The 27,540-nt window shown below is 39.6% G+C and overlaps 1 protein-coding gene across 1 annotated transcript in view; it reads left to right on the forward strand.

Annotated features, from left to right (window-relative positions):
• Positions 1–27,540, forward strand: part of TNS3 (tensin 3) — a gene marked incomplete at both ends in the record, with an annotated part of 220,099 nt that overhangs the window by 165,460 nt on the left and 27,099 nt on the right. The window contains 3 exons of the mRNA XM_079533832.1: positions 10,269–10,441; positions 10,784–10,901; positions 11,001–11,084. Of these exons, the coding sequence (XP_079389958.1) occupies positions 10,269–10,441; positions 10,784–10,901; positions 11,001–11,084 (375 nt within the window). The remainder of the gene's footprint in view (positions 1–10,268; positions 10,442–10,783; positions 10,902–11,000; positions 11,085–27,540) is intronic.

Below are 27,540 nucleotides of genomic sequence, written 5' to 3' on the forward strand. Positions count from 1 at the left end.
GCTTCTGCTTTTGAGAGTGATAGAATCGTTGAATATCCTTAATTTGAAGGGACCCATAATGATCATGTTCAACCCCTGGCTCCACACAGGACTACCCAAAAATCAGGCCATATGTCTAACAGCATTGTCCAGATACTTTTTAAAATCTGTCAGCTTGGTGCTGTGACCTGGGGAAGCTGTTCCAGTGCCCAGAAAGCCTCTCAGTGAAGAACCTTTTCCTGATATCCAACCTGAACCTCTTCTGTCACAGCTTCATGCCATTCCCTCAGGTTCCATCACTTGAATGCTAGAGGAAGATCAGCACCTGCCTCTCTACTCCTCCTTGTGAGGAAGCTGTAGGCTGTAATGAGGTCTCCCCTCAGTCTCCCCTTCCCTAGGCTGAACAAACCAAGCTACTCCTCAAGAAGTCTCCTCCTGTAGACCCTCCACCACCTTTGTAACCCTCTTTTGGACACTCCCTAATAGTCTTATGTCCTTTTTGTACTGTTGCACCCAAAAATTCACAAACTGAGCTCCAGCCACACAAGTTTTCTCCCAAGAAAGGCAAACAGCATCCCTGCAGTCTTCCCATGTTGCCTGATTGTGCTTCCAGAGGCCTGGAATATCCCTGTTCAGCCACACTGGCCTTCTGCCCCACCTGCTTGACTTCCAACATTTTGGAATTGCCTGTTCCTGTGCTCTCAGGAGGTGGTACTTAAAAAGTGACTGGCAGTGATGGACCCCAATGCATTCAAAATCAGTTTACCAACAGACCTTACTAACTAGTTCCCTGAGCAGTCTGTAATCTGTTCTCTCCATATCCAGGGTTGAGGTTTTGGTTTCAAATTCAACTACTTCACGGTCACTATGGCCAAGCTGGCCACTGAGTGCTACATTGCCCACAAGACCTCTGTGTAGTCTTAGCAGTAGGTCTAGGAGGGCACCTTTCCTTGTAGCTAGAGACGGAGCATTACAGACAGAATACAGCCCCAATCCCGTTACCCTGTGCAAGGAGGCAAAAGAGATTGAATGGTAGGGGAAGGTGTTTTCAGTTCACTTTGAGTTCTCACTGCTCTAGTCTGTTATTACTGGGCAATAAAAAATCTATGCAGAGTCTTTTCATCATGTTTTGTCCATGATGATTGGTGAGTGACCTTTCTCTGTCCTTATCTCAAACCACGAGCCTTTTTTCTTAGCATTTTCTCTTCCTGTTCCTTTAAGGAGGGGGAGTAAAAAATGGCATTGTGGTACTTAAGCTGCCCTTTGTTAAAGCACCACAATCCTCTGTACTCACTGGGATAAATGGCAAATGTTAAACACTTAGGATTAAAAAATAATAGATGAAAACGTAACTGGCTGTGTTTAGTAAATTCAAAAGTGTATTCCTGCCTGCATGTGTCATCCGAAATCTGGAAAGAGAACTCTAACTCCAGTGTGGAATTAGAAAGCAGCATTCCTTTATTCCTCATGATGCATACAGGGTGAGCTGACAAGCAAGCACACAGTCTCAAAATTCAGGTTCTACATTTGAACAGTTAGTACATACATATGCAGTACATTGGCATACATATTCATTCTTTTTCAAGGACTCAGATATGTGCTAATGTCCCTTTGGCAGGCTTAGTGGTATTTAGGGTGGTTGAGTGCCCACCTACTTCTTTCCCTATTTTCACCATCAACTTAATCACTGAAACCTGTGACCTACTTCCATCCACTTTTTCCCAGTTTGGAAGATGTCCATTGTTTATTAGGCCATAGTGAACTGCTTTTAAAAACATGATATGTTGAACTCGATGAAAGTGTCCTTGCACCTTTAGAGGCAAAAGATAAAAGTATTCTATTATGTTAGGAAAATAAGACTATTACCCACTAAAACTGAAATGGAAAGTTTTAGAACTATCACTTATGGGTTCCTTTTGCTAAACTAATATATTGGTTCTTAAACTAATGAACTAATCCCTATTACTAAACAAACCAATCTCTGTCACATGAGAGCAAGCTAATTGACATTGTCATCGATACTTCCTCTCCAGAAATGTTAACTGCTTTCCCTCCACGGTGGAAAGCTGGAATATAGGTTTAGCCAATTTTTATCCCCTGTGCCTAAACATGTATGAAGAAAAGCTGAAGTACTCAGCATGCTTCCTATGAAAGACTATAATTATGCTATACTTAAAGAAAAGAATCATGTAGTTTAAGCCAAATAATCCTGTAAAATAATAATACCTTGTTGTTTGCTACCAGTCTGTGGTAAAATAGCCCAGGGTTAATGGATGTGATTTACCTTACTTTGGAGTAGACTAACAGAGAACTAAGGTAAGGCAAGAGAGCCACTAAAGCAGTTCATTGTCTGTTCACACTAGTGCAGGAAGAGGAGCTACAGTTATTAGTACAAATAAATGCTGGCTGCCATGAGGATGAAGGATAAGTAGAACAGCAGTTTTTCACCAGATAGTAGTAATCAGTCTTATACTGTCATGTAGTAGGGAATGAGCTCTATTCCCTGTGACTCAGTGGTTGACCTAAGGATTATGTCAAGATAATTAATTAACCAGCTGCTACCCATTCTGAGTAAGGCAAAAACAATACTTCGCTTGTACATCATTGTCAAACATTAGGTATTTTTTTTCAAAATCAAAGATATTTTTCTTGCTGAGGTACTTTCTTCCAAATACATTTAAGAAAGATTGAGAATTTAAAGATACTGCAGACGAAACTCAGCCAGGTTCTTTTTCCTACTTCAGGTCTTTGAAGCGGCGTTCCTATTGACCTAGGAATCTGAAAATTGGAACATAATCAGTATTTAATATATAAAAGTTGGAATGGTTGTTTGTCTTAATCTTGTAAGTCATGTAGGTTTGTTTTCAGATGTAAAACAGCTCTCTGATAAATGGCGGATTGCTGCAACTCCCTGTATAGAGGAGGAGGTGCAGCTTAGCTTAAACATTTTGAAATAGATTCTATTTGTATTTATGAGCAAGCAGTTTGTTTGCTAGAATAAATGGAGTGCAGGAATCAGTTTGCAGCGGGAGCACTTGTAGAAGGAGATGCAAAGGAAGTCACCAGCACCTTTTTTGCTTGGAATCAGGAGACTAGCAGCATGGATCTTGTGGATCCAAAAAGGACAAATTCCTGGTTGTAGAGCTCTGAAAGGAATCAAAGTAGGGATCTGGCAAAATAACAAGTAGGGGTGAGAAGTTTATCCCTTATATGCTAATAAACTTGATGAAATATAAAGGGGACTGTTTTCATGTTCAGCCATCAGCTGAAGGGACCTAATATTGCCTATTTCATGCAATAAAGTACTTCGTTAGCACTGTCTGGCAAATAGTGTTAGGACAAAAGGAAATAGTTTTAAACTAAAAGAGAGGAAAATTTTTCACTCAGAGTGTGGTGAGGGGCTGGAACAGCTTGCCTAGAAAAGTCGCGGTTGCCTCAACCCTGGAGGTGCTCGAGGCCAGGTTGGATGGGGCCCTTGGCAACCTGACGTAGTGCCTGCTTTCATACAGTCATAGAATTGTTTGAGTTAGAAGGGACCTTTAAAGGTCATCTATTTCAACTCCACTGCAATGAAGAACATGTTCATCTGCAGCTAGACCAGATTTCTTAGAATCTGCTTCAGCCTGACCTTGAATGTCTCCAGGGAAGGTTCATCCATAACCTCTCTGGGCAAACTGTTCCAGTGCTTCACAACCTTTGTTGTAAAAGAAATTTTTCTTACATCCAATCTGAATCTCCTTTTTTTTAGATTGAAACCATTCTCTCTTGTCCTGTCACAATAGACTCTGCTAAAATGTGGCCCCTTTCCTGTAGCCTCCCTTTATATACTGAAAGGCCACGTTCAGGTCTCCCCAGAGCCCTTTCTTCTTCAGACTGACCAGCCCCAGCTCTCACTGCCTGCCCTCATAGAGGAGGCATTCTATCCCTTGGATAATTTTTGTAATCCTCCTCTGGATGTGCTCCAACAAGTTCGTGCCTCTCCATTACTGAGGACTCCACATTTGGATGCATTACTCCACTTGAGGTCTTAACAGTGCAGAGAAGAGGAGCAGAGTCACCTCCCTTGACCTTCTGGACACATTTCTTTTAATGCAGCCTAGGATACAGTTAGCTTTCTGGGCTGCAAGGGCACGTTGCTGGCTCCAGCTTGTCATCCACCAATACTCTCAAGTCCTGTTTGGCTTGTACTGTTAGTGGAGGCTGCCATGATCCACATGCAAAACCTTGAGCTTGGCTTTGTTGAACCTCATGAGGTTCTTCTAGACCCACTGCTTAAGCCTATCTAGGTCTCTCTGAATGACATCCCTCAGGCATGTTGATCACACAGCACTGCTTGGTGTCATCCAAAGACTTGCTAAGGGTGCACTCCATCCCACTGTCAATGTCGGTGATGAAGATATTAAAGAGCATTTTCCCAGTCCTGACTCCTGAGGGACACTCATCACTGATCTCTATGAGGACATTCAGCCACTGACCATCATTCTCTGAGTATGATTTCTTAACCAGTCCTTCATCCACTGAAGTGTCCACCCTTCAAATCCATACCTTTCCAATTTGGAGAGAAGGATATTAAGGGAGACCGTGTCAAAGGCCATAGTAAAGTCTGGATAAATGACATCAGTGTCTCTTCCCTTGTTTATTGGTGCAGTTAGACCATCATAGAAGGACACTAGGATGGTCAGGCAGGACTTTCCTTGGTGAAGCCATGCTGGTTGTCTCGTATCCCCTCCCTCTCTTCCATGTGCTTTAGCATAGCTGCCAGGGGACATGTTCCATGATCTTCCCCAACACAGAAATGAGGTTGACAAGTTGACAGTTCCCTGAGCTGTCCTTTCTGCTCTTCTTAAAAATAATCTGATGTTGCCTTTTTTCCAGTCACCAGAGAGTTCACCTGACTGCCAAAACTTTTCAAATATCCTTGAGAGGGGTTGGCAGCCCCGCCCAAGGCATGAGAGTTGGAACTAGATAATCTTCAAGGTCCCATCCAACCCTATTGCTGATTAATCAAAAACTTCTATCAAAAATAAATCATTTTGTTTCAGGCGAATATGCATTTGGTTACCCTTTCTTCACAACATTTTCTTCAAGTTTTGTCTTTGAAGTAGTTATTTTTAAATTTTTAATAGTGATTGTAAAGCTGATTCTAAATTATTAAAATGGATTTGTTTTAATGGTTTAAGCCTAGAGCTGTCTTGAAAACTAGATCAGTAAGTACCTTCTATCTTACACTTCATAGAAGATAAATGGTACCCAAGAAGGAAAGTAATATTGATTTGGGTAGTGTTCTGATAACATCTTTTTCATACATGGAGTAATCTTTAAACTCTGCCCTATTAAAATTTAACTTAAGGACTTCATTTTTTTTCCTGTTGAATTGTTAATCCTCCTTTTTTATTGAATCACCACATTTCCTAGTAATGGGACACAGTTAAGCAAACCTTCCTAAATATCCTTAAAGGCAGCAGCATCTAGAATTTGTGCAGTTTGACATAGTTTTCCTCAAAGTCATGACTTTTATGCCTATGCTAAGGTCTGTGAAAGGGGCACTGAAAAAAAACTTAGTGGGAGTTTTCACAGCACCTTTCTACAGAAAAAGGCATAGTTTTATTGATCTGAGTTGAACTGATAGCACCTTCTTTATATTGTGCTAACCTCTCACATACATTGAAGTTATAATGAGAAGCTCACTTGAAATGTATCTGCTTTGTCTTTTCAGTGCTCTTTGTGAGACATGATTGCATACAGGAATGATTTTCAAGTCATTTATCAGCAGAATGTTATACGTTGTGGGTATCATTTTTTAAATCTGATAAGTCACATCAGGTGATTGATTTATGGAGTAAATATCCTAGTAAGCTCTGCTTTTGCTTCTGGTTCTGATTTTTAGTTACAAAATTATAAATTAAAAAAAAAAATGATTGTTAATAAAGCAGTATCAGCTAATGAATAGCTAATACAGGAGTATTTTGGCCTGAAGTGCAGATCACATTTAAATTTTCCTTAACGTTGTTGTAAGAATCTTGACAGATTTTCAATATCTACTGAAGATCTCTGCTGATTTCCAAAAGATAGTCTAAACAAAAGCATGTTTGGTCTTACTCTTGAATGTGAAAGTCTTACAGCGATGGTTCCAGTTTGAAGTACATTCTTGCTGATTTGATATCATCTGGCATTGTCTGATCTGCTCTCCAGCTGATTGGAGGCAGTATCATCAAATATAACCGCTTCATAATGTGGTCTGTGTTACGGAATCAGAGTGTGATTCAGATTGAAAAGGACCTTGGGAGGTCATTGGATCCAACCTCCTTCTAAAAACAGATTCAATTAAATAAAGTTGCCCAGGGCTGTGTCCAGTCAGGTTTTTAAATCCTCCAATACTGCAGATTCACAGTGCTTCCAGATACCTATTCCAGGAGATGATCTGTCTCCCCATGTTGCTTTTTATACTGTTGTCTGGTTAGAATGTATATTGCTTCCTCTTGTCCTATTGCTGTACATCTCTGAGAAGAGTCTGACTCTACAATCCCTCCTTGTGGGCAGGTGAAGATGGCAATGAGGTGCGTTTTACCTTCTGTTACTTAGACTGAGCGATCTGGGTCTCTCTTCTCATATTCTGTACTCCAGCCTCTAGCCATTTTGTGCTGTCCATCAGTGACAGGTTAACTCCAATTTTTCAGTATCTTTACATGTACGTTGTTGCCCCAAACAAGATGCAGTGCTCCAGATGTGGCTTCCCAAGTACTGAGGGATGTAATCACTTCTTTTGACCTCATAACTATGTCTTGGTACTTGTACTTAACCTGGAAGGTAGCCAAGAGCCACACAGCTATTCATTCATTCCTTCTTTTCAGTGGGAGGGAGGAGAGAAGTGGGGGGGAGGTAAGGAAAGTAGAACTTGTAGGTTGAGATAGAAACTATTTACTCACACAGAAAATGAAGAAGTGATGGCAATGAATATATACATACATATTTTACACCCAGCTAGTCCCTGAGAAGCAGAAGCCCCTCCAGCCAACTCTCCCCCAGGTTTATGTTTTTATGTGATGTCATATGGTACGGAATATCCCTTTGGCCACCTTAGGTCATTTGTCCTGGTTCTGTCCCCTCCCAGCTTCTTGTGCACCTCTAGTCGCCTTGCTGACAGGATGGTACAAGAAGCTGAGACATCGTTGCCTCTGTGGAGCACTGCTCAGCAGCAACTAAAAAATTGCTGTGTTATCTACACTGTTTTTCTTCTCAAGCCTAAACACACTAAGTGATGAAAATCAACTCTGTCACAGCTGAAACCAGGACTCCACTACATTTCAATATGCAGTATTTAGTATTCAACTGTGGCCTTTTGCCACAGTCGCAAGTGTGGCAGTGCCTAGGTTCTTTCCTGCATAGTTGCTTTCTGCACATTTACAAGCCTGTAATTACATATTAGAAATTACATATTAGATGCACATTTACCAGCCTTATTGTTTCATAGAACTCCTCCATCCCAGTACTATGTAAAAAAGTGGTGTGTCTCAGAGAATCATGGATAAGATAAAAATATCTAGCTTTTTCTAGCAGTGGGTTATTACAAGGCAAGATGTATGTATTAGTATCTGCAGGGAAAAAGATATGGTGAGCTACAAGCAATCCAGGAGACTCTGGAGTCTATTGACAGTAACCTTATGGTTCAGGTATTGGACATACCGACAAGAAGTGAAGTATTTCTGGACCTTGTGCTCACCACTGTGGAGGAGATGGTTAAAGAGGTTAAGTTTGGGGCAGCCTGGGCTGCAGCGACCATGTCCTGGGTGAGTTCATGATCTCAAGGAATGTGAGCCTGGCGAAGAGTGGAGTCACTGAACTTTGGGAGAGTGAACTTCAGGCTGCTTCAGACTTTAAGGAATTGTTGGAAGAGTTCTCCTGGGAAACTGTCTTTAGGACAAAAGATCAGAACAGAGATGGTAGCACTTTAAGAAAGTGTTTCTGAGAGCACAAGAGCTTTTCGTCCCCCAGAATAAGAAACTGGGCAGAGGAGGCAAGAAACCAGCATGGGTGAGCAAGGACCTGCTAGTTAAAGCTGAAGAAAAAGAAGGAAAAGTGGAAGCAGTGGAAGCGGGGATGGGTGACCTGGGAGGAATACAGAATAGGCAGAGATGGAATCAAGAAAGCCGAGGCCTGAATGGAATTAAGCTTGACAAAGGATGTAAAAAAGTTTCTTTAGGTACATTGGTCACAAGAGACCAGCTAAGAAGAGTGTTCTCCCTCTGATAAATGATAAGGGTAAACTGGCTTCCTCAGATGTGGAAAATGCTGAGCTACTTAATGCATTCTTTGCCTCAGTCTTCCCTGCCTGTCAGTCTTCCGAAGTGTCTTGTGTCCATAAACTTCCACATGGAGGTTGAGGTCCAGTGTAAGAGCAGAGTGAGTCCAAGATCACTTCACAAGGCTGAATGTGTGCAAGGCTATTGGGCAGAACTGTGTGTGTCTCAGGTTTCCGGAGGAGTTGGCTGATGTGCTTGCCAAGCTGCTCTCCATTGTTTTTGAAAAGTTGCAGCTGTCAGGTGAAGTCCCCAGCAGCTGGAGGAAGGAAAACATCAGTCCCATTTTTGAGAAAGAGAGAAAAGAAGACCTGGGAAACTACAGACTGGTAGTTTCTCTGTGCCTGGAAACTCTGTGCCTGGAAAGATCATGGAACAAATCCTCTGGAAGAGATGCTTAGGCTCATGCAAGATGAGGAGGTGATCTGAGATAGCCAACATGGCAGATCATGCCTCATCAGTGATGGCCTTCTATGATGGAGTGATGGCATTGATGAACCAAGGAAGAACAACTGATGTCATCTCCAAATTGGAGAGATACAGATTTGAGTGGTAGACTATTCAGTGAATAAGAATTTAGATAGTCATAGCCAATGGGACTTTTGAAATATGGAGTATATGTTGACTGCTAGATAAGTTCTGGATCCTTTTGTTCGTTATAGGCAAGAATTTCTTCTATTTGTGCAGTAAGATCAGTTAAGGTAGTTTGGTACATTCTGGAGGCCTTACAGTTTACCTGACTGTACGAGGTTATGTTTAGTCATTCTTAAGCAATATAGAATATGGAACTCTTTTAAACCTGTGCTAGCAGTTCTAAAATGTGAGGTCATTCAAGGTATGTAACTACAGCTAATGTTTTTTGACCAGCGTGTGCAAATTATGCATATAACATATGCAAATGTTTTGATTTTACAGCTCAAATCTTTGACTACTTTGTGTATACTGTGCTAATGCATGTAGCCACAGCAAAATGTTATTTGATAACCAAGTGAATGAATTTTGTACAGAGACATGTTATGATTGAATTACAATATGGAGCAGAATGTCTAAAAACTATATTTTTGTGGGATTTTCAGGTAGATTTTTTTTAAACATAGAATTCTCAGCCTAGTGTAACTTAAACAGATAGAATTCATCTTGCTGCAGCTTGGTAGGGTCTAGAAATGAAGGGGTACAGTTACTGTTGACTTGTTCTTCAGAAAAAAAGAAGTGTGACATTTCTGTGGAAATTTTCTCAAAGCGTCTGTTTGTAGGTGTAGATGACTAAGTAAAAAATGTTGCTAATGATAACGCTGTAGCTGGTGACATTTCTTAATTCTGAATTGACTTTCAACATGAATACTGCTTTATGCCCCCTGAATAACTTGGATTGTTCTGCTGGCTCAGCTCACTCTCTTTTGTACTCCATTCTTCAGACTCCAAAAGGCTGCAGCTTATGTGTGTAATTACATGAAATTATAAAACCTAATATGTAATTTCCTTAATCGTGGTTATTTTCTATGTCATAAAAAGTGTATAGTGAGCTGGGCTTGTAAGGGCCAGGGTCTGTGTTAGCTAAAAAGCTGGTCATTCTGGGAAAATGCAGTCTGGGAAAACAGTATTCTTACTGCTGAAACCTATTGTTTGTTAGAGGTTGGAAATAAAGGTTTTCTGTTTGACTGCCCAGGGCAACCTCCACTGACAGGCTCTGCCATTGTCATTAGGAGTAACTTTCAAAAATGAGCATCAGCAAAGCATGCAGCTCCACTCCACTGGAACTAAGTGTACTGCAGATACATTCCGACTTCTGAGAGCAAAGCTAAATGTCAATGGCTTTTTGTTTAGTTTTTGTTTTTCACACCTACGTGGCTTTCTAAAGCAGCTATGCAACCAGTTATTTCATGAGTGTTTGGAACAGAATTGCTGAAGGCATAATGAGAGGCATTTATGTTAACAATTACAACTGAAAAAACACACTATTAATTGGTTTACGTATTTGTTTTTCAACAACAGGTTCAAAAGATAATGAAGCAGTGGTGGGAAGAAACAGAAAGTTAAGTGTTGGACAGTATGACAATGATTTCCCTGGGCAGTCACTTTATAGCGGGGGTGGATGGATGAAGTCTCTTGTTCCTGACCAGGCTGTAAATCCAGGATCACTGATCCCCGTGGGGGAGACCAAAGAGGTAAACAATGTTGAATTCTGCAAGAAATGTTCATTGAAATGAATGGCCAGCAGGGAGTCCTATGTTCATGTTTGGTGTCTAAAATCACTGTGAAGCAATTTGCCAGTTGCACTGTGGCAGTAAGAAGAGTTATCATGAAATGCAGTTCAGTGTTTAAGTTGACTATCTCTTGTCTTCTGTTATTTGTTTGCGTGGTTTGAACATTTCGAGAGTTCTTTGCTGGAGCAATAGATGAGATTATATGAAACCTTCTGTAGTCTGATGAAAAATGTCCCATTATGTTATAGGACTAAGCTAAAATTTTAACACTGTTTTTTTTGCGTTTTTTTCTGCCCTTTATAGATGTCTGTGGCATGTTATCAAGATGAAATATATGGAGGAATCCTCTCCCTAGCCAGAAATGGAAATGAAGATGCCCCATCCACACCAGCTTTTCCACTGCCACCAGAGACACCATATGGTAAGGAAGTGCATTCTTCTATTTCTTTCTTTATTTTATTAATACAATTAACATTTTACCTATTACTGAAAAGAAATTATATTTTTCCTTCTGTCTTAGTGAGAACACCGCCACTGTACCATCAGCAGATTTCCTCCAGCCAGAAGGTCATCAGCCCCCCTGGGCTGTACAAAACCAGTCCTGGTAAGGGTCTCATACTACATAATAATTTTAAACAGAACTGTGTATGAAGGCAACTAACATGATACTGATTATTCCTTTATGTTAGGAAAATTTCTGCTCCAATAGGCTTGTTCAATCATCTTTCTCCCAAAAAGAAACAGAGGAAAGTCTTCAGCTTTCATTATTCAAATAAAGGAAGAGTCTACTGGAGCATACCCCTGTGGGGTCTCTCAAAGTACAGGGGGACACAGCCCCTCTTTTATTCCTGTACCCCAATGCTAATGAGCCCTTCTGCCATTCCACATTTGCAGGGGTACTCAGAATTCACATTCTTCTTGATTCATCTATTAGCTCATCCCTTCTTCATTTCATCTGTTCATACACTGTAATCTGGATTCAGAGTTTGTTGTTTTGCACAACTGTGTTTTTATCCTGTAAAGTCTATCTCTCTTTGTTCTGCCCAGAAAACAAGATTCAGGTGCTAAGCTAGCATCTCCTGCCATATACCTTCAATATAAGATTATCTAACCAGATCCTTGAGACTGAAAATTTTCTCTGCAGCTTCTTTATCTTGTTTTGCAGGGAGCCCCTATCCATCCTTTGTTCTTCCTGAATTTTATTTTGCAAGGACACCTTCTCCTTGTTTTTCCTTGAATTCCCACTTTTTTCCATTTTTGTTATTTAATTCTTCTTGTAAACCTGTAGCTATAATATAATTTCTTATTAATCATGATTCACTGGAATGAACCTGGGTGTATATTGTCTGCATTAGGGAAGTTTTTACACACCCGATAGTCATAATTGCAACTATTATCATCATCAGGAAAACAGTCACACTTGGCAAGGCTTGCAAGCCATCCTGTCAGGGACCAACCACCAAGGTTTTGTAAAATGTTATTTATCCATGAGTTCTCAGCAGTTTCCCTCTATTACCATTTTCCTCCTGCTGTCTTAGTGATCCAGAGTACTTGTTCATTGAGTTTCTCTGTTACACTGGGAATATGCACACAACAATGTTCTTTATCTAATTTAAGATAACACACAATCATTTTTCTTTAAGCAGCAAGAGATCCAAGGCTAATTTAGCTTGCCTTTCACTGTTATCCTGGACCTGTTTGTTAATTGTCAGAAGACCTTGCTCAGTGGCATTTGCAAGGCTTTCAGTTTGCCAAGTGAGATTGGACACTAGTGTTCTATTCTGAGAAGCCTGAATTCCTGGTGCAAAGAAAGCTTGAAATCCTCATTCTACCCTACTTTATTGGACAGTCCTTGCCATTTTTTGGAATCCTCTTTTATTTTCCACCAAAATGTCATGGACAGTGGGCTTTTCTTCCAAAGTGGGCAAAGAGTTAAAGCTCCAGTATTAACCTGGTGATTTGGTGAATTTACATACCGTGTATCCAGGTGATGGGAGAGTGAAGGATTTACACTCGATTGCCCTCCAAGATTTCCTCCCATATAATCAAGCTTCCTACAGCTATAACCCACAGCCATTGCCTGCCATATACCAGTCAGGTTTCTAACCCATTCCTGTCCTAAACTGGTACAATTATATTTTATCTTACAATTCCACTTATCAGCTGCTGTCGCTTTGTTTATCTAAGTTTCCTTTTAATAAGGATCGATATTATTCAAGTCCTGAGGTTTTCCTTTCCATTCAGAATACCATGGGACTTTCTTGTATGATCCATTTATCTCTTAACATCCAATCCATGATGTGTAGGGTGGATTCTGTCCGGCGTCTGTGCTGATGTATTAATGCACTGAAGCTTTTTGGAGTTAAAATTCCTCATTGGATGGGATCGTTACTTGACTTTGGTATCAGTAGAAATGCTAGTGAGATTTTGTAATTTCCCAAATCCTTGCATTAATTCTAGGATCAAATTATTTTCTAACTCTGCAACTCCTGAAATGCAAAGTAATACTAAGAATTTTGGCCCTCATATTGCTATCACAAAATATAAAAAAATTAAAAAAAAAAAAATATGCAAAATTACACTTAACAGACAAACTCGTAGTCCTTGTGTAAACAACTTTTGTCAAATGACTGCTATAGGCCCCCAGCAGCAGAGGGGAATGAACTCTTGAACTCTTGCCACCTTCAGAACTCCTTCTGCATCATGCCACAGATAATGGAATATCATATTGGCCATTTTAAGTCAGCTGTCCTAATTTTGCTCCTTGCTAGCTCCTTGGGCTCTTTGCTGAGAATGGCCTTGGCTTAGCAGGCAGCTATAGACATTGGTGTGTTAAAAACATTTATTTTCTCTTTGAACCAACACATGGCATCATACTAGACACTCTGAAGAAAACAATTCAATCCCAACTAAAACCAAGACAGGCTCTTAAATGAGAATTGAATGCAGAAATTTTATGGTCAAACATGTGGCTGGATAAACCCTCAAACCCACTCCTTTACAAACAAGTTTTGATTTAACTGTAACAAAACAGACCAGGACCATTTTCCTGCAATTCACAGGAAACAACACTCATGTTCAGTGGTATTTAGGGTGGTCGAGTGCCCACCTACTTCTTCCCCTTTTTTCACCATCAGCTTCATCACTGAAGCCTTTGACCCACTTCCATCCACTTTTCCCAGTTTCAATTGTTTATTAGGCTACAGTGAACCACTTTTTAAAAACAATGTATGTGGAACCCGATGAAAATATCCTCTTTTGAGACAAAAGATAAAAGTATTCTGTTGTGACTCAAGTATTTCTTGTGAGGCAAAATCATTGAGGCAGAAGATAAAACTATTCTGTTATGTCCCCAGTGCAAAATTATTAAGGAAAACCAAGACTGTTCACTCACTGAAGCTGAAATGGAAATTTTTAGAACTATCATGTATGGATTCCTCTTGTTGAACTAACATATTGGTTCTTAAACTAATGAACTAATCCCTATTGCTAAGCAAACCAACCTATATCAGTACAATTGAAAAGAATAATACATGTGTTTATATTCAGGAACTCAAATGACATCCAGTCCTTATGCATACCAAACATGTCTTCTTTAAGACATCATCATCTGCGTCAGCTAGAGGTACCAGAATTCCTTTTCAGAGCTGTGTTCTCTTTCAGAAATCAGCGAGTTTAGTCTTTTTCAGTCTGTGTTCAGGAATGCAGTTATTTCTTATAAGTGCTGCTGTTACAGTGGATTGCTTGCTCTAGTTGTTCAATTTTGTATTTCCTTTCTTTACATAGCATGCAAGTAATACAGCACTTGTGTTTACTCTGAGATATCTTCTGAAAGATACTTTGTCTTGAGACAAACTGGAACAGTCTACAAATTAGCTTGCTTTATAATGCCCAGATACAGCTCTTAGGGTAACACAACAGCCCTTGTATATCTCATGGAAGAATCCTACACATCAGTGAAGGAACAAAAGCACATTTTAAAGCTTATAAAGACTCTCTTGTCTCAGGCAGGATACAGCTAATTGAAGTTCCTTTGTATATAGAAGCAACAAACAAAACCATAGCAAGCTGCTTGACAGAGTACTGAACTCTGTCTAACCATCTCTCCCATTTTCAGAGTCTTTCTGCCTTCCACCCCTCAGACTGAATATGAGAGTCTGCCTCTTTCTTAGCCTTGGCCGAGGCTTAAACAGAGCTTTGCAGAAAATTCTTTTGCAGAAATTTTTGCACTCACACGAGGCACCACCTTACAGCAGAATTCATAAATCCGTAGAACAAAGGAGGATTATCTGTAATTCTTTACCCATATACTCATAAAGAGCAGATATGACATCATGTTTTTCCATATTATCTGAAAAGCCTAAATATATTGGCATTGTTGAAGCAGTACATATGGTGCAATGACAGCACTGTTGCTTGTATGAGGAATCTCAAAGCCTTCAAGTTTGTGTAAGGCTCTGCCTTTTCATACCTGTCTTTGAGCTTAGCTCAGATACCATACGTGAAGCAGGTACTACGCACATGAACTGCATCTTTGCTAAAAGTTGTCAGATGGTCTTATTTTCCTCCTCATTCTGTCACAGAGTTTTTCAAGACCAGGCACTGATGTGTATCCACTGTTTTCCTAACACAGGTCACATTTTTGTCTAGTAGACACACTGATACTCTAAATTCCGCCCTGCTGACTAACATAAGCTTATTCTGTTACACCACCCAGTGTGATGTTTACTCATGAACCTTTTGGAAGGTAAAACAGCAAGCTAATTAAGCTATCCCTATTACTGTAGGAGTCTTAGGTTGAGTGTAATTTTATACTGTTATTCCATGATTATCATTTCTTCCAGTCAGTAAGTTGCAAGGGAAATGAAACATGCTCTTTAATTATTTGATAGAAAAGTTAAGAGTTCTGAATTGAGAACTTCTGCTGAGTGTTACCAGGGCTAATGGCATAGGAAGGAACAAGAACGATACTAATATGTGAGAGGGAAAAATCACAGGTTGTGATGTGCAAAAACTTTCTCCACAATATAAAAAAGTTTTGAAGTAATATTTATTTATTCTATCTTCCTTTCTTCTGTTCCACTGTTTAGATTAGGTATACAGTCAAAACAAAATGAAGTCCACACTGAGACAGGCATGGAACTTTTTCATACTTGTGTTTCTTTGGTTGGAACATCAGTGCATCTGCTTCAGTGAATGCCTTGGTGCAACATCTGTCCTCCTGCACACAGAGGAGAATTTTGGTTTTTGCTTCTGTTTGTTTTCCTTCTTTTCCTTTATTTTTTTTTCCGTTTTTTAAATATTAATGTTATTTACAAACAATAAAAATTAAAAGTACAGATAAGAAGCTAATGATGCATACTGCAAGGCACAGAGACAAGGTCTGCAATGTTTTTCATTGTCCCGCAAATGACATTGACATGTTTACCTCATGGTTAACTACACTGCTTATCTCATCTCCACAATATTTTTATAATGAAATGGTAGTGTTTCTTAGATACTGTAAAATCTTATCGTTTACTAATTTACTAATCATAATAATTTATTAATCATTTACTTGTCCTTTACTGACTTAAAGGTCCAAGTAAGATAGGACTCAATTATCCTGTTTGGATGCTACTGACATGAATTCAATCAGATCTTTTAGAAAAACCACAAGGAATGCTATAATGTGGGCCTGTCCAGGTAGCATGTGGTCTGGAACTGCTCGTCATGTGGCCTCACTCCCTGCTGCAGTGTCATTATGGCAGCAGCTCTTCTCTGCCAAGCAGCCTAGCCTGGCCGCAGGTGCACACCCATCACTCAGCACCAAACCATTGGTGTGCAATTGGCACTGTCTCAGATGAAACCAGAGCAAGGGGAGGGCACAGTGCACTTCTGACTCCACCTCTCGCACCTGCTGCACACACTCAGTCCCAATGAAACCCACGTGTATTACATTACAGGTGCTTCTGCCACTTGTTGAGTGAAACTCAGTGATTACTGATTTTCTAACCCACCTAATGTCTCAAAAGAAAACAGGACTCAAAAAGCAACAAAAAAATCATGGGCGAAGGAAAAGTGTTCAGTGAAAAATGGACAGATGAGTATTTTTCTGTTGAGACAGATAATATGGCACTGTGCTTAATTTGTAAGGAAATCACATCAGTTCTCAACAGTTACAATCTGAAGAGACTTTATATGCAAAAGGCACTGCCAAATTTTTCTTTCAAAGAGTGGTCAGGCACTGTAATGGCCTGCCCAAGGAGGTGGTGGAGTCACCATCTCTAGTGGTGTTCAAGAGGTGTCTGGATGAGGAGCTACAAGATATGGTTTAGTAGCTTAGGGGGTAGTGATGGTGATAGGACAGTTGGACTAAATGATCTTGTAAGTCCTTTCCAACCTTGGGATTCTAACTTGCCATTTCTATTAGAGGTACTGATAATAAATGTAACATCACTGAAGAAATAATTTCTTTGGTGCCATTAAAAGGCACAACTAAATCCCTTGGTTTGCACAAAGCAGCAGAAATTACAAGAAAGCAGTTCTCTTCGTCAGCATACCTGCACAGCTACTGATGGTGCCCTGGTGAGGGCTGGTAAAAAAAGAGGCGCTCAGACATTTATAGAAAATGATCAACTTATGTTTGATACAATATCACTGCATCATACACCATGAAAATGAATGTGCTTTAAAAATGGATGGTGTCGTGCATATCATCACAAAGCTGTGGATTCCATATGGCCCGAGGCACTGAATCCTTGCCAGTTCCAGGAGTTCCTCAGAAGTAAGGGTGTCAATTTTGGGGACATCATTTACTTCTCTTTAGTAAGGTGGCTAAGTCGGTGTAAAATGCAAAGATGATTTTAGGATTTGCAAAATAAAATCAAGTCCCCTTATGGAATCAAAAGGAAACTTGTGACAGAACTTGGAGATGAAAAATGGCTCACGGCTTTAGCATTTTTGGTGAATTTGAATGTTCATTTAAGCCATTTAAACTTGCATCTCTTCAAGAAGAAAAATCAACTTATCTGTGCCATGTTTCAAACAACTACAGAATTCAAAATGCAACTTAAATTATGGTAATCTGTAGTTATGGCAAATTATTTTATGCACATTAATACATCACCTAAACACAGTCCTTGACAGTGAAAAATATTCAGCTCTGCTTTCCGTTTTGTTTCAGGAATTTGAGGATTAGGTTGGCGATTGCCAAAAACGGCATCATTTTTTGGTTTGTTTGCAATTCTGCTTTTAATTGACATAATTAAGTTACCTGTAAATTTTGAAATGGAGTGTATTGAGTTGCAATTGGATATTCAATGCAAAGAAAAAATTCATCACATCTCTTTACTAGACTTTCACCTATCCTACTAGAAAAAAATATGCCTGACTTCACAGTTATGCCTTATGCATATCATTGCTTTTTGGTAGTGCATACAGATAATATGCACAAGTTACATATGGGTGTTGGAGGAGAAATAGCTTGCTGGAAGGTAAGAAGGAGTAAAGTCGGGTAGCTGATGCTGAGGAATGTGGTGAAGGTATGTTAAAAAAAGCAATTTCAATAAGCTGAGTAAACTTTTTCTCTCCCTCAAGAAAAGCAGAAACTCTGAATGCGGCACAAATAAAGCTGAATAAATGATGGCAATAAGAAGTTGTTCCAGGAACTGTCTGTGCAGAGTGCAGTGAATAGTTGTAGCTCTGGTTTCCTAGGATGGGATGCCTGAGGTGATGGATTTATTCTATACTTAGTTACATCAAAAGATTATCCAAAAGTGACAAAAATATTTTGAATTCTGCAAAATGCTGGGGATGCTTTAAAGATAGTTTGAGATTATACATCAGTTGTGGCTTTTTTTTTTTTTTTCCCAGTGTTGTTATTTTGCTTCTTTTTCATATCTGCTCATAAGAGTGTACAATTAATACCTTTCATTCTATGTTTTTGAAGGGTGCCCGCTAGTTAAACGTTTCTGTAAACTGACTTTACCCCCAAATGGGAGATGATTCACTCACAGAGTTAATAAAACCACCTACCATTAGGGCATGCATGAACTGTGCTTTTTAGTGAAACCTCAGATCTGCATAACTAAGAGGGACCTTCTCCTGCACTCACTTCCCTTGAACTGATAACAAGTTCGAGTTCAAAATCGTCCATGGAACTGCAAAGTATAACTTCAGTGAAAAGTTCCTGCTGTACTAAGACTTACTTATTTTTCTTCCTATTTATTTCTATGCCTGAAGTGCAGCCTAGTGATTAACATACCCTGCCTGCGTCCAACTGCCACAAATATTTTGGCAGTTAATTTCTTAGAGGAATGCTTGAAAAAGAAGGCAAAGTTTAGGAAAACGTTATGAAACAGAACAGGAAATGTTGAATATTTTCAAAATATGTCCTTTACGTGTAATATTTGTTTTAGAAATTTCATTCTAGTCTAAAATGTTCTCTTCCAAGGAGCACAGCATATAACCAGCGTTTCTTGGATCACTGCTAAGCACCAGAGGCAGCTTACCAAATAGGCACACAAGGGCTTGTACATACCTGTGTGTCAGAGAACTGTTTGGTCAAGCTTGGAGTATTCTGGAAATTCCAGGTTGAACTACATTTGAGAAAAAAAGCAGTTCAGAGAAGGTCTCCATGGATAGGCAAAAAGAATAGCAGGTATCAGTGTCCTAGTGCAGTGAATGTCGCAGTTCTGGCACTTTAGTGCCCAGTCTGCCTAGTGCTGAAGGTTGTAAATTCAGTGGGCAACAAAATGGCAACCAGCAAAGTAAATACTGTGACTCGAATGCAGTGATAGCTTTGTTGCAGTGGGCACTGAGGTTTTTCACTGTCATGCTCTTGAAAACACTGCATTTACATATATGATTGTATTCTGCATTTTTACACCTGCTGGATCTAAATCTTAGCCTTTTTCTAAGTAACATCTAGAAAAGCAGGAGCTTTTCCCATGCAAATAAATGGCCAGTGTGAGCACTCGTGTCATGTGAAGGGTCCAAGAGAGGTCACGCTCTTCAGCATGATTATAAAGCAGGTCTTGAACCGAGCTTTCCTGTTCAAGTTTGAAAACTGACACTTTTGAGCCAGATTTCTCTCTCTGGCTTAATTCTCACAATTTGCTATTTAGAACAATTTATAGGAACAGTAGAGCAGGCTTCTTAAAGGAAGAAAAATTGAATTCAAATTTGTGGCCTGATTCAGAGATCTTCTGAATGAATGGAATAGAGATCTAATAGAGGGCTAAGTAATAAAGTGTGTAAAGCTCTGTAAGTGCAGAGCTTTTTTCAGAAATATTCCTTTGGTCTGGAATTGCCAGCTGACTTTCTACACTTGCATAAAAGCTCCCATCCACAGTGTGCTCAGCACTGACCAAATGAACATGATTTTTCCAAAACTATTGTTAGGCATCTGTTATGTGGTAAATCCCGGCTTGTGCCTTGGGGCTTTCAATTTCATTCAACAGCAAAATGCCTGGAAGTTTAACCATGCACTGTTCAGCTTTCATCCTTCTTGTAGGCCTGACCCAAAAGCATTTTTGTTTTTGTTTTTAATGAAGCACTAGCATTATCTGGCATTTCTTTATATTTGCCGTCCAGGAAAACTGTCCATTCTTGAGTTCTTCACCTATGAGCTGAAAAGGTTACAGCATTTCCAAAGGTGCTGAACAAAGGCGTTTGTCTTCTGCCTTCACTTGTATCTTTAAGAGCTCATCACTTCTAACTTTCAGATGGTAAGAAAGACAGTAAATCTGAAGTTGTAAATGTCAAAGAAATGTTCATGTAATCAGATTAGTGCACAGGAAAAAAATGCATTTATGTAAGCCTCTGCAGGACTGCAATTCCTACTCAGTCTCAAAGCAGGTACACCTCATGCCTTTAATTTGAAATAGGGCCTGTTACACTGGTGAGTTCAGTAGCTGCTGTTGTAGTAGTTGTTGCTTTTGTGTGCTTTTTGTTCTTTGTTCTCTAATAACCAGCGACTAACTCACTGACTACTGGACAAAATAAAGGCTTTTGAAACACGTAGGTTTAGAGAGCTTAGTTTATGTTTTTCCCTTTCAGTGGGAAAAAAATCACGCTCCACATACATATAGTCAACAACTATGACCAGTAACTATGTATGTGTGTGTTCTTGAAAGTATATTTGTATAATATCTTACACATATGTAAGGGAGAAAAAAAAGGAAGAACCTTAAAAAAATAGGCTTTTTTCATCAGAACATGATGCATGAAGTAAACTATAGGCAGGAAGTAATCATACGTTTAACAGAAATACAAGATGAGCAGGCAGCAAGCTGATGTGGGTTGTTATTGCATACATGTACCTGTTTCTGATAGTTAGCAGCACACATGGGAGCATAATTTTTGAGATGTACTTGTCTTCTTAGTTGGAAAACTTAAATTAAGAAACATCCCTGGGAACAACTACTTCCCTTGCTGTGCATGAATGATTTCCCTTGCAATGCATGAAGCTTTTTTGAATTTTCCAGGGTGAGGCCTCCTATGTTGTGTCACTCAGTGACAGTGGTATGCTAGAGTAATCCATGTAGTCTGAGCAGCAGCTACTAAAGTACTACAGCTGTGAGTACACCTTTTCAGAATGATTGAAATCTTTAAATGATCTAGTGTCTAGGTACCTGTGAAGGTCTGGCCTGCTGCATTTACAAGTCCAGTGTGTTTTACAATTTCAGAATTACAGAGCTGCTAGTGTTGTATAAGGATTTAAATACATATTCAGTCTTGCTTAGATGTTTACAGTCCATGTTGCTTTGTTTTTAAGATGTTGTCCTCCTACTTTTATGCTTGTTGTGCTTCTTCCCACTTTCTTTCCTCTTTTAGAAGAGGGGAAAAGTAAATTATTCTGTATTTTTCTCTGCCTCAGTTAAGCATGTTATTTCACATGCATATGACTTGGGATTGGCTCATGTTTCTTTCAGTTGTGGAAGTACCAGGGTATGCTGAATATGTGACAGAGGGCCACCGTCCTCTGGAGTTCCCTGTTGCAGAAAGGTATTTTGCTGGGACACAATGTCTGCTAGAGCCTGACAGGACCCACCTGTCTCAATGGAGGCTAGTAACCTGGCAAAATTGAGAGAGGTTTAAACTAGGATCAGTGTAGGAATGGGATACCATTAGGAACACTGAGATTAAGCCAAGGAAAGGTACCGTACCACCAGAGGATGGTAAGGCTAATGGGAGCATCTACACCTCTCCAAGGAGCACTGAGGTTCTAGAAGCACATCTGAAATGCTTGTATACCAGTGCATGCAGTATGAGGAACAAATGAGATGAACTGTGAGCCTTGGTATTTTCACAGACTTACGATATCACTGGTGTTAGTGAGACTTGGTGAAATGAGTCCTGTGACTGTAGTGCTGAGGGGAAGGTGGAGAACCGAACTGAAAGGGGGAAATATAGTATGGATGTAGATTCTTACAGTACAGCTAGTGAAGCACTGGAACAGCTTGCCCAGAGAGGCGGTGAATGCCTCATAGATACTCCAGGACACTATTTGCATGTTAGGAAATACTACTTTTCTGAAAGAGTGGTCAGATGCTGGAATGGGCTGCTCAGGGAGGTGGAGTCAACAACCCTGGAGGTGTTCAAGGAACGTTTAAATGTTGTGTTGAGGGACATGAATTAGTGAGAACTATTGGTGACTGGTGGATGGTTGGACTTGATGATCGTGTAGGTCTTTTCCAATCTTGATGATCCTATGATTCTACGATACCCAAGTTCAGGCTGCACCAGGATCTGAGCAATCTGGTCTAGCTGTAGATCCCTGTTCACTGCAGAGGAATTGGACTAGATGACCTTTAAGCCCAACAGGACTTAAGTGTTTTACATCTAGGTTAAGTTGTTCTGTGAAATTGTCCACCCCTGAGATAAACAAGATCATGCTACTCTGGGTCACCTGGCTCAGCAGTAAAGCTCAAGGAGTTCTAATGAGTGGGGCTACATTTGGCTGTCAGACAGTCACTAGAGGTTTTCCCCAGGGCTCAGTTCTAAATTCAGTCCCATTCAATATTTTTATCAATTATCTGGATGCAGGACTGGAATGCATCAGCAAGCCTGCTGGTGACATTAAACTGAGAGGTACTGTTAACTCACTGGAGAGACAAGAAGCCTTGTAGAAGGAGATCTAGATAAATTAGATCATTGAGCAATCATCAATGGCATGAAGTTCAACAAAGTAAAATGCCAAGTTCTTTACCTGGGATGAGGCAATGTCAAATGCAGAAATGTGGTTGGAAAGCATCTCAAGAGAAAGGGACCTCATGGTGCTGATGACAGCAGGCTCAACATGAGCCAGCAGAGTGCCCCAGAAGCCAAGGGATAAACTGCATCTTGGTGTGCATTAAACACAGCATAGCCAGCCAGTCAAAGGATATGATTCTCCTCTTGTGTTTAGCATTGGTGCTTCCTCACCTTGAATACTGTATACAATATTCAAAAAAGTAGGTAAGTCCTTTGGAGCATCCAGAAGAGGGCAGTAAAGCTGGTAACAGTGATGAAAGGCATGTCCTGTTAGAAGAGGCTGAGGACACTTGGGTTGTCTGGAGAAAAGGAGGCTAAGAGGTGACCTTGATGCCTCTCTGTCCTCTCTGAGAAGGAAAACCAAGGGAACCAAGTACCTGTGGAATGGCACAGAGCTGTAGAGGTTCAGACTAGATATTAGGAAGCACTTATTTATTTTGAGGGTGGTCAAATACTGGAACAGGCTTTGAGGCAAGGTGGTTGATGCCCCTGTCAGTGTTGAAGAGGCATTTGGATTTTGGTCCAAATTGGTTTAATTTGGTCCAATGGATTAATTGTATGCTTTAACTTTGGGTTGTCCCTGTGGTGGTCAGGAAGTTGGACTTGATCCTTTTTAAGGGAACTGTTCTATTATAGTCTGTAATTAAATGCTCGTGAGTTAAGGTGATACTTATTCATGGTCTTCTCAGAAAAGAGAAGTATATTTTCCTGCCATTTAAGAATTTATTCCTGAAATATCTCATCTGACTACGGAAGAAAAATAACTTGTATTATTTAAACTTTACTTCTTTCTTCTCTCAGCCCTTTCCGATTCCTTACTACCTCAAATGTATTCACAATTATATTTTTTGCAGATATTACATATATATGCATATGTATTGCATCTATATTGCAAATATACATGTATATTTGTATATATATTGCAAGTCTATTTTTTTGCATATATTACAATGGTACACAGCTTTGGAAATGAATGTTTTTTCACTAACTGAGCCTTCACATGTTGTCTCTAACAATTCTTATGTTACTGTCAATGTTCTGTTCCATTTCAGCAAATGCTAAATAGCCAAACAATAAAAAGCTTCTAAGACTTGCAAATCAGAAAGGAAATTGGACATTCAAATGTTGCTTGTGAATATAGTACTCTTTATGCATCACTGAGAATGCTTTCTATTGAAAGCAATTTTTGCTAATAGTCATTGTTTATAGGAGTTTGAAGAGTGTGTTCATCTGCATTTATCTCTTCCAGGAGCCATGAAAAACAAAGTGTAATTGTGTAATAAATTACTCAAAGTAATTATTGGCACTTGCGGATTGCTACATTAGTACTCCTTTCTGCCTGTGTGACAGATTGTCCCTCATTTTTTCCCACTATTAGTCTGGTGTCTGTCACAATCTTCCTCCCTATTTGTGTGTCCTAGGTGTTACCATTATGAAATTGTTTAATAGAAATAGCTGGTAGGAGTGAATATTCTTAGAACAAATAGTTTAAGTGTACCTTTTGGTCTGTGACAGAAAGCAAAGTTATATTTAATTTGCTAGTATTCATCCCTGTACTCAAACCAATATGTATATTTCAAAGTTATCAAAATGCTGCAGCGTGCGTGTTGCAAGTACTTTGCTTTTCAAAATTTGAAAGCAATTGAGTAATTAGTTACAGGAAAGCTTTAAATTGTCCTGTTTGTTTTTGTCCCTATCAAGTCATTTCCCGTACTCATCCTTTCAGAAAATCTGGTGCCCTAAGACAATCTGAACAGGAAGTGTGCTGCCCATCATAGCACTGCAGTGTTTCCACTCATTTTCCTGACCTGCAAATAAAACCTGCTCTCAACACTGTTGGGGGTGACGTTCAATGCAGTACTGTAGGGTTACATGTGGTATTTTGTCAAAGAAGGATTGGGAAGTGAGTCAGACTTTATTCAGAGCTTGGATACTAAATTCATCAGCGTTGAGCTAATTTGGCGTTATACAGCAGCTGAAATATAATCCACATTAAAAATCGTTTAGATTCGCAGCTTCACGTTGTGTATCTCTCTGAAAGAAACAAATCTGAGAGGTCAAATTAAGTGGTACAGAGAATTGGGTTTCTGCTTAATAACAAAAGAACAAACAAACAAACCCCACAAGCTTTGTGTGCAGAGAGTCACTGAAGAAAACAGCAGTGAGCATTGTGTGCTGACAAAAATGAATTGGGAAGTTGCAGGAACAGTGCTGTATGCTAAAGAAAACTGTGAGCAGTCTGGGGGAGGGGAAAGAGGTTTAAAAAAAGTCTAATTCAAATGAGGTGGAGTTACCAGAACACAAATAGACTGAATGGGCAGTCTGGCTGGAACACTGAGCAGCCTAGCCCAAACTGTCCGTATATTATTTTCTGTCTGGATGGAGCGAACTCTGTCTGTCTTCAAATGACTGACTTCGTTCAGAGAGAGTCTGGCTTTCTTTCAGTGCAGACACTGGAATCCTCTTTGTCATGAAGTTTTAGCACATTGGGTAGAGCGATTGGTATTTTAATGTGAAGAATGGCTTTTCAGAAGCCTCCCTGTGGTGGAGTAGCTCGCCCGGCTGCTGTGCTCTTCTAAGCTGCTGAAAGAATGCAGTGCAATCAGCTCAACAAGAGGAAGCTCTTTTTTTTTCCTGTTCTGAATAAAGTTTTTGCACAGCCGTGCTTCACGAGAGAATTTCTATCATGATGGCCTCCATAGGTATGTTCTCGGTTTCCTGCTCTCCTCCTTTCTTGTTTGCTTTCCTCAATAAGAAAACTCACTTTCCGGGGCTTCTGTATTTTCCTGGCCGAGTTCTCGTCCCTGCGCAGTAGAGTGAAACACAGCCTGCTCTGTGTATGTGAAGTGGGGGGAAGGCAGGGGTTAAAAAAGACAAATCCCTTTGGCGGTTCAGTCGGAGAGGTCTGTCTGCAGTGCAGTATGCTCCGTGAGCTTCCTGAGCTCACTTGTGTAATTGCAGGACAAGGAGGGACTTCCATGTTTTATACTGGTAACAAATAGTGAAGAGAAAGGGAAAAAAAATAGGCTTTGTGCATTAAGTAGCAACGTTTGTAGCTCACAGAATCGCAAAGCATTACAGAAACAGAGTTTTGCCATTATGAGCTTTTTTTTCCTGTGACTGTTAATGGAATGACCCGGCATAAAGTAGGACTTGCAACCCTCGTGAAGCTGGTTTTCTGTTAGAAAAGAACTTAATATCTTTCCTTTCTGAAGTAGAAGAGAAGGTGTTTGCCTAGGACATATATAATTGCTGACTACATTTAAAAACTTTATCTAGACTGATTCCTTTTGGTCCGCTGAGAAGTTCCTAGTAGGGCTATGGTGAATCAAAATTTTCTTCCAAAAGAAGTAATAATGAAGAGACTTCGTAAGCACAAGCCTTTCCTGAATGAGGAATTTCACATGCTGTTCCTCCTTCGTTTTCCATACAATAAACATGTCATAACATCCAGGGTGCTAGGTACTTTAAAGGCCTGATTCTAACAGCCTTAATGAAAAGGTTTCCCATTCAGCCATTAGCTGATGCTTATATAAGAAAAATTACCGAGCACTTAACAGACAGAACAAGAAAACACATAATAGCTTTACTTCTCAATCTTGTTACACAATAAGGAGCAACACTGAAGACTAAATGAACAGAATTTGTTCTGATCAGTTTTAATTGCGAACTATTAGAAGAATCCTTTGGAGAAAGAGAAAAAAAAAAAAAAAAAAAAAAAAAAAATCAAGCTTCTTGTTGTTCTAAGACAAAAAAAATGATTTAGGTATCCTACTTAAAAGCTAAAAAGCAGTCCCTTATTTTTCATATTGAGGCTGGAGATGGCTCTGTTTAGCCAATTAGGAAGTGACTCCAGAAAGGTGAACAAACTGAAGATATTCACATTTTGGCAGATTTTTTGGAGAGCAAGGCCAAAGTGAGACACTCAGTATAGGGTCTGAACATCAGCTTTGTTACTTCTATTCCTATTGTTAGGTAAGTATTTCTCAGACAACACAAGCAGCATACTTGGACATCTGGTGACTGTTGACTAGGTTGAAACAATAATTCAGAATTTCTCTAACCCTGTTTTCCACCTAGAAAGAGTAAATAGAATCATACCACGAAGTTTAAAATTTCACTGATTGATATTGGTGCTTGCTTTTAGAACCTGAAACTGAGTCCTTATTTTGTTTAGTTAATATTTACTCTGCTTCCTCCTCCAAACTGTCTTTTTCATCAGAGCTGTCAGTAGGTGCAAGTTACATTTTTCAGTTCAAGTAAGGCAACTCAAGCCTGCATTTCCCACATCACAAGCAGCTTTAATAACCAGTTAACTTTAGAGCACAGAGCGAACATTTTTCATCTCTGTTTTCTTGAAGGATGCTTAGACATCTAGGACATTCTGCTTAAAAATGAAGAGGACTGTTTTTCAAGGTACCAGTTAGTGTACTTACTCCTAGGGATTATGTTTTCCTTCTAAAACTGCAGTGGTTTGAGACAAACTGTCATGTTCAGCAATGGGAATACCTGAAATTCCATGATGAGATAAGCTACTAAGAATGGAATTTGCTATCTTTGATGACAGATAATTATTTTGCTGTAAAGAGTAATAGTCACATTAATGATTATTTCCTAATTGTTTGGTTTTGTTCATCACAGAATAATATGCTGAACTTCAAGGCAGAGTAGTCATACTCCTCCTTACACATTATGAAATGACAACTACATTAGTAGCTCTCTCCTAAAGAGTGTTATTGTAACTGTCACATTTTATGCCTGCATGTGAGCCAGATGACTCGAAGAGATGCCTCAGCAGCTGATCTGCATTCCCAAGACAGCAA

The sequence above is a fragment of the Tetrao urogallus genome (genome assembly GCF_951394365.1).
Source record: "Tetrao urogallus genome assembly, chromosome: 3".
In the NCBI taxonomy this organism is placed as follows: Eukaryota; Metazoa; Chordata; class Aves; order Galliformes; family Phasianidae; genus Tetrao; species Tetrao urogallus.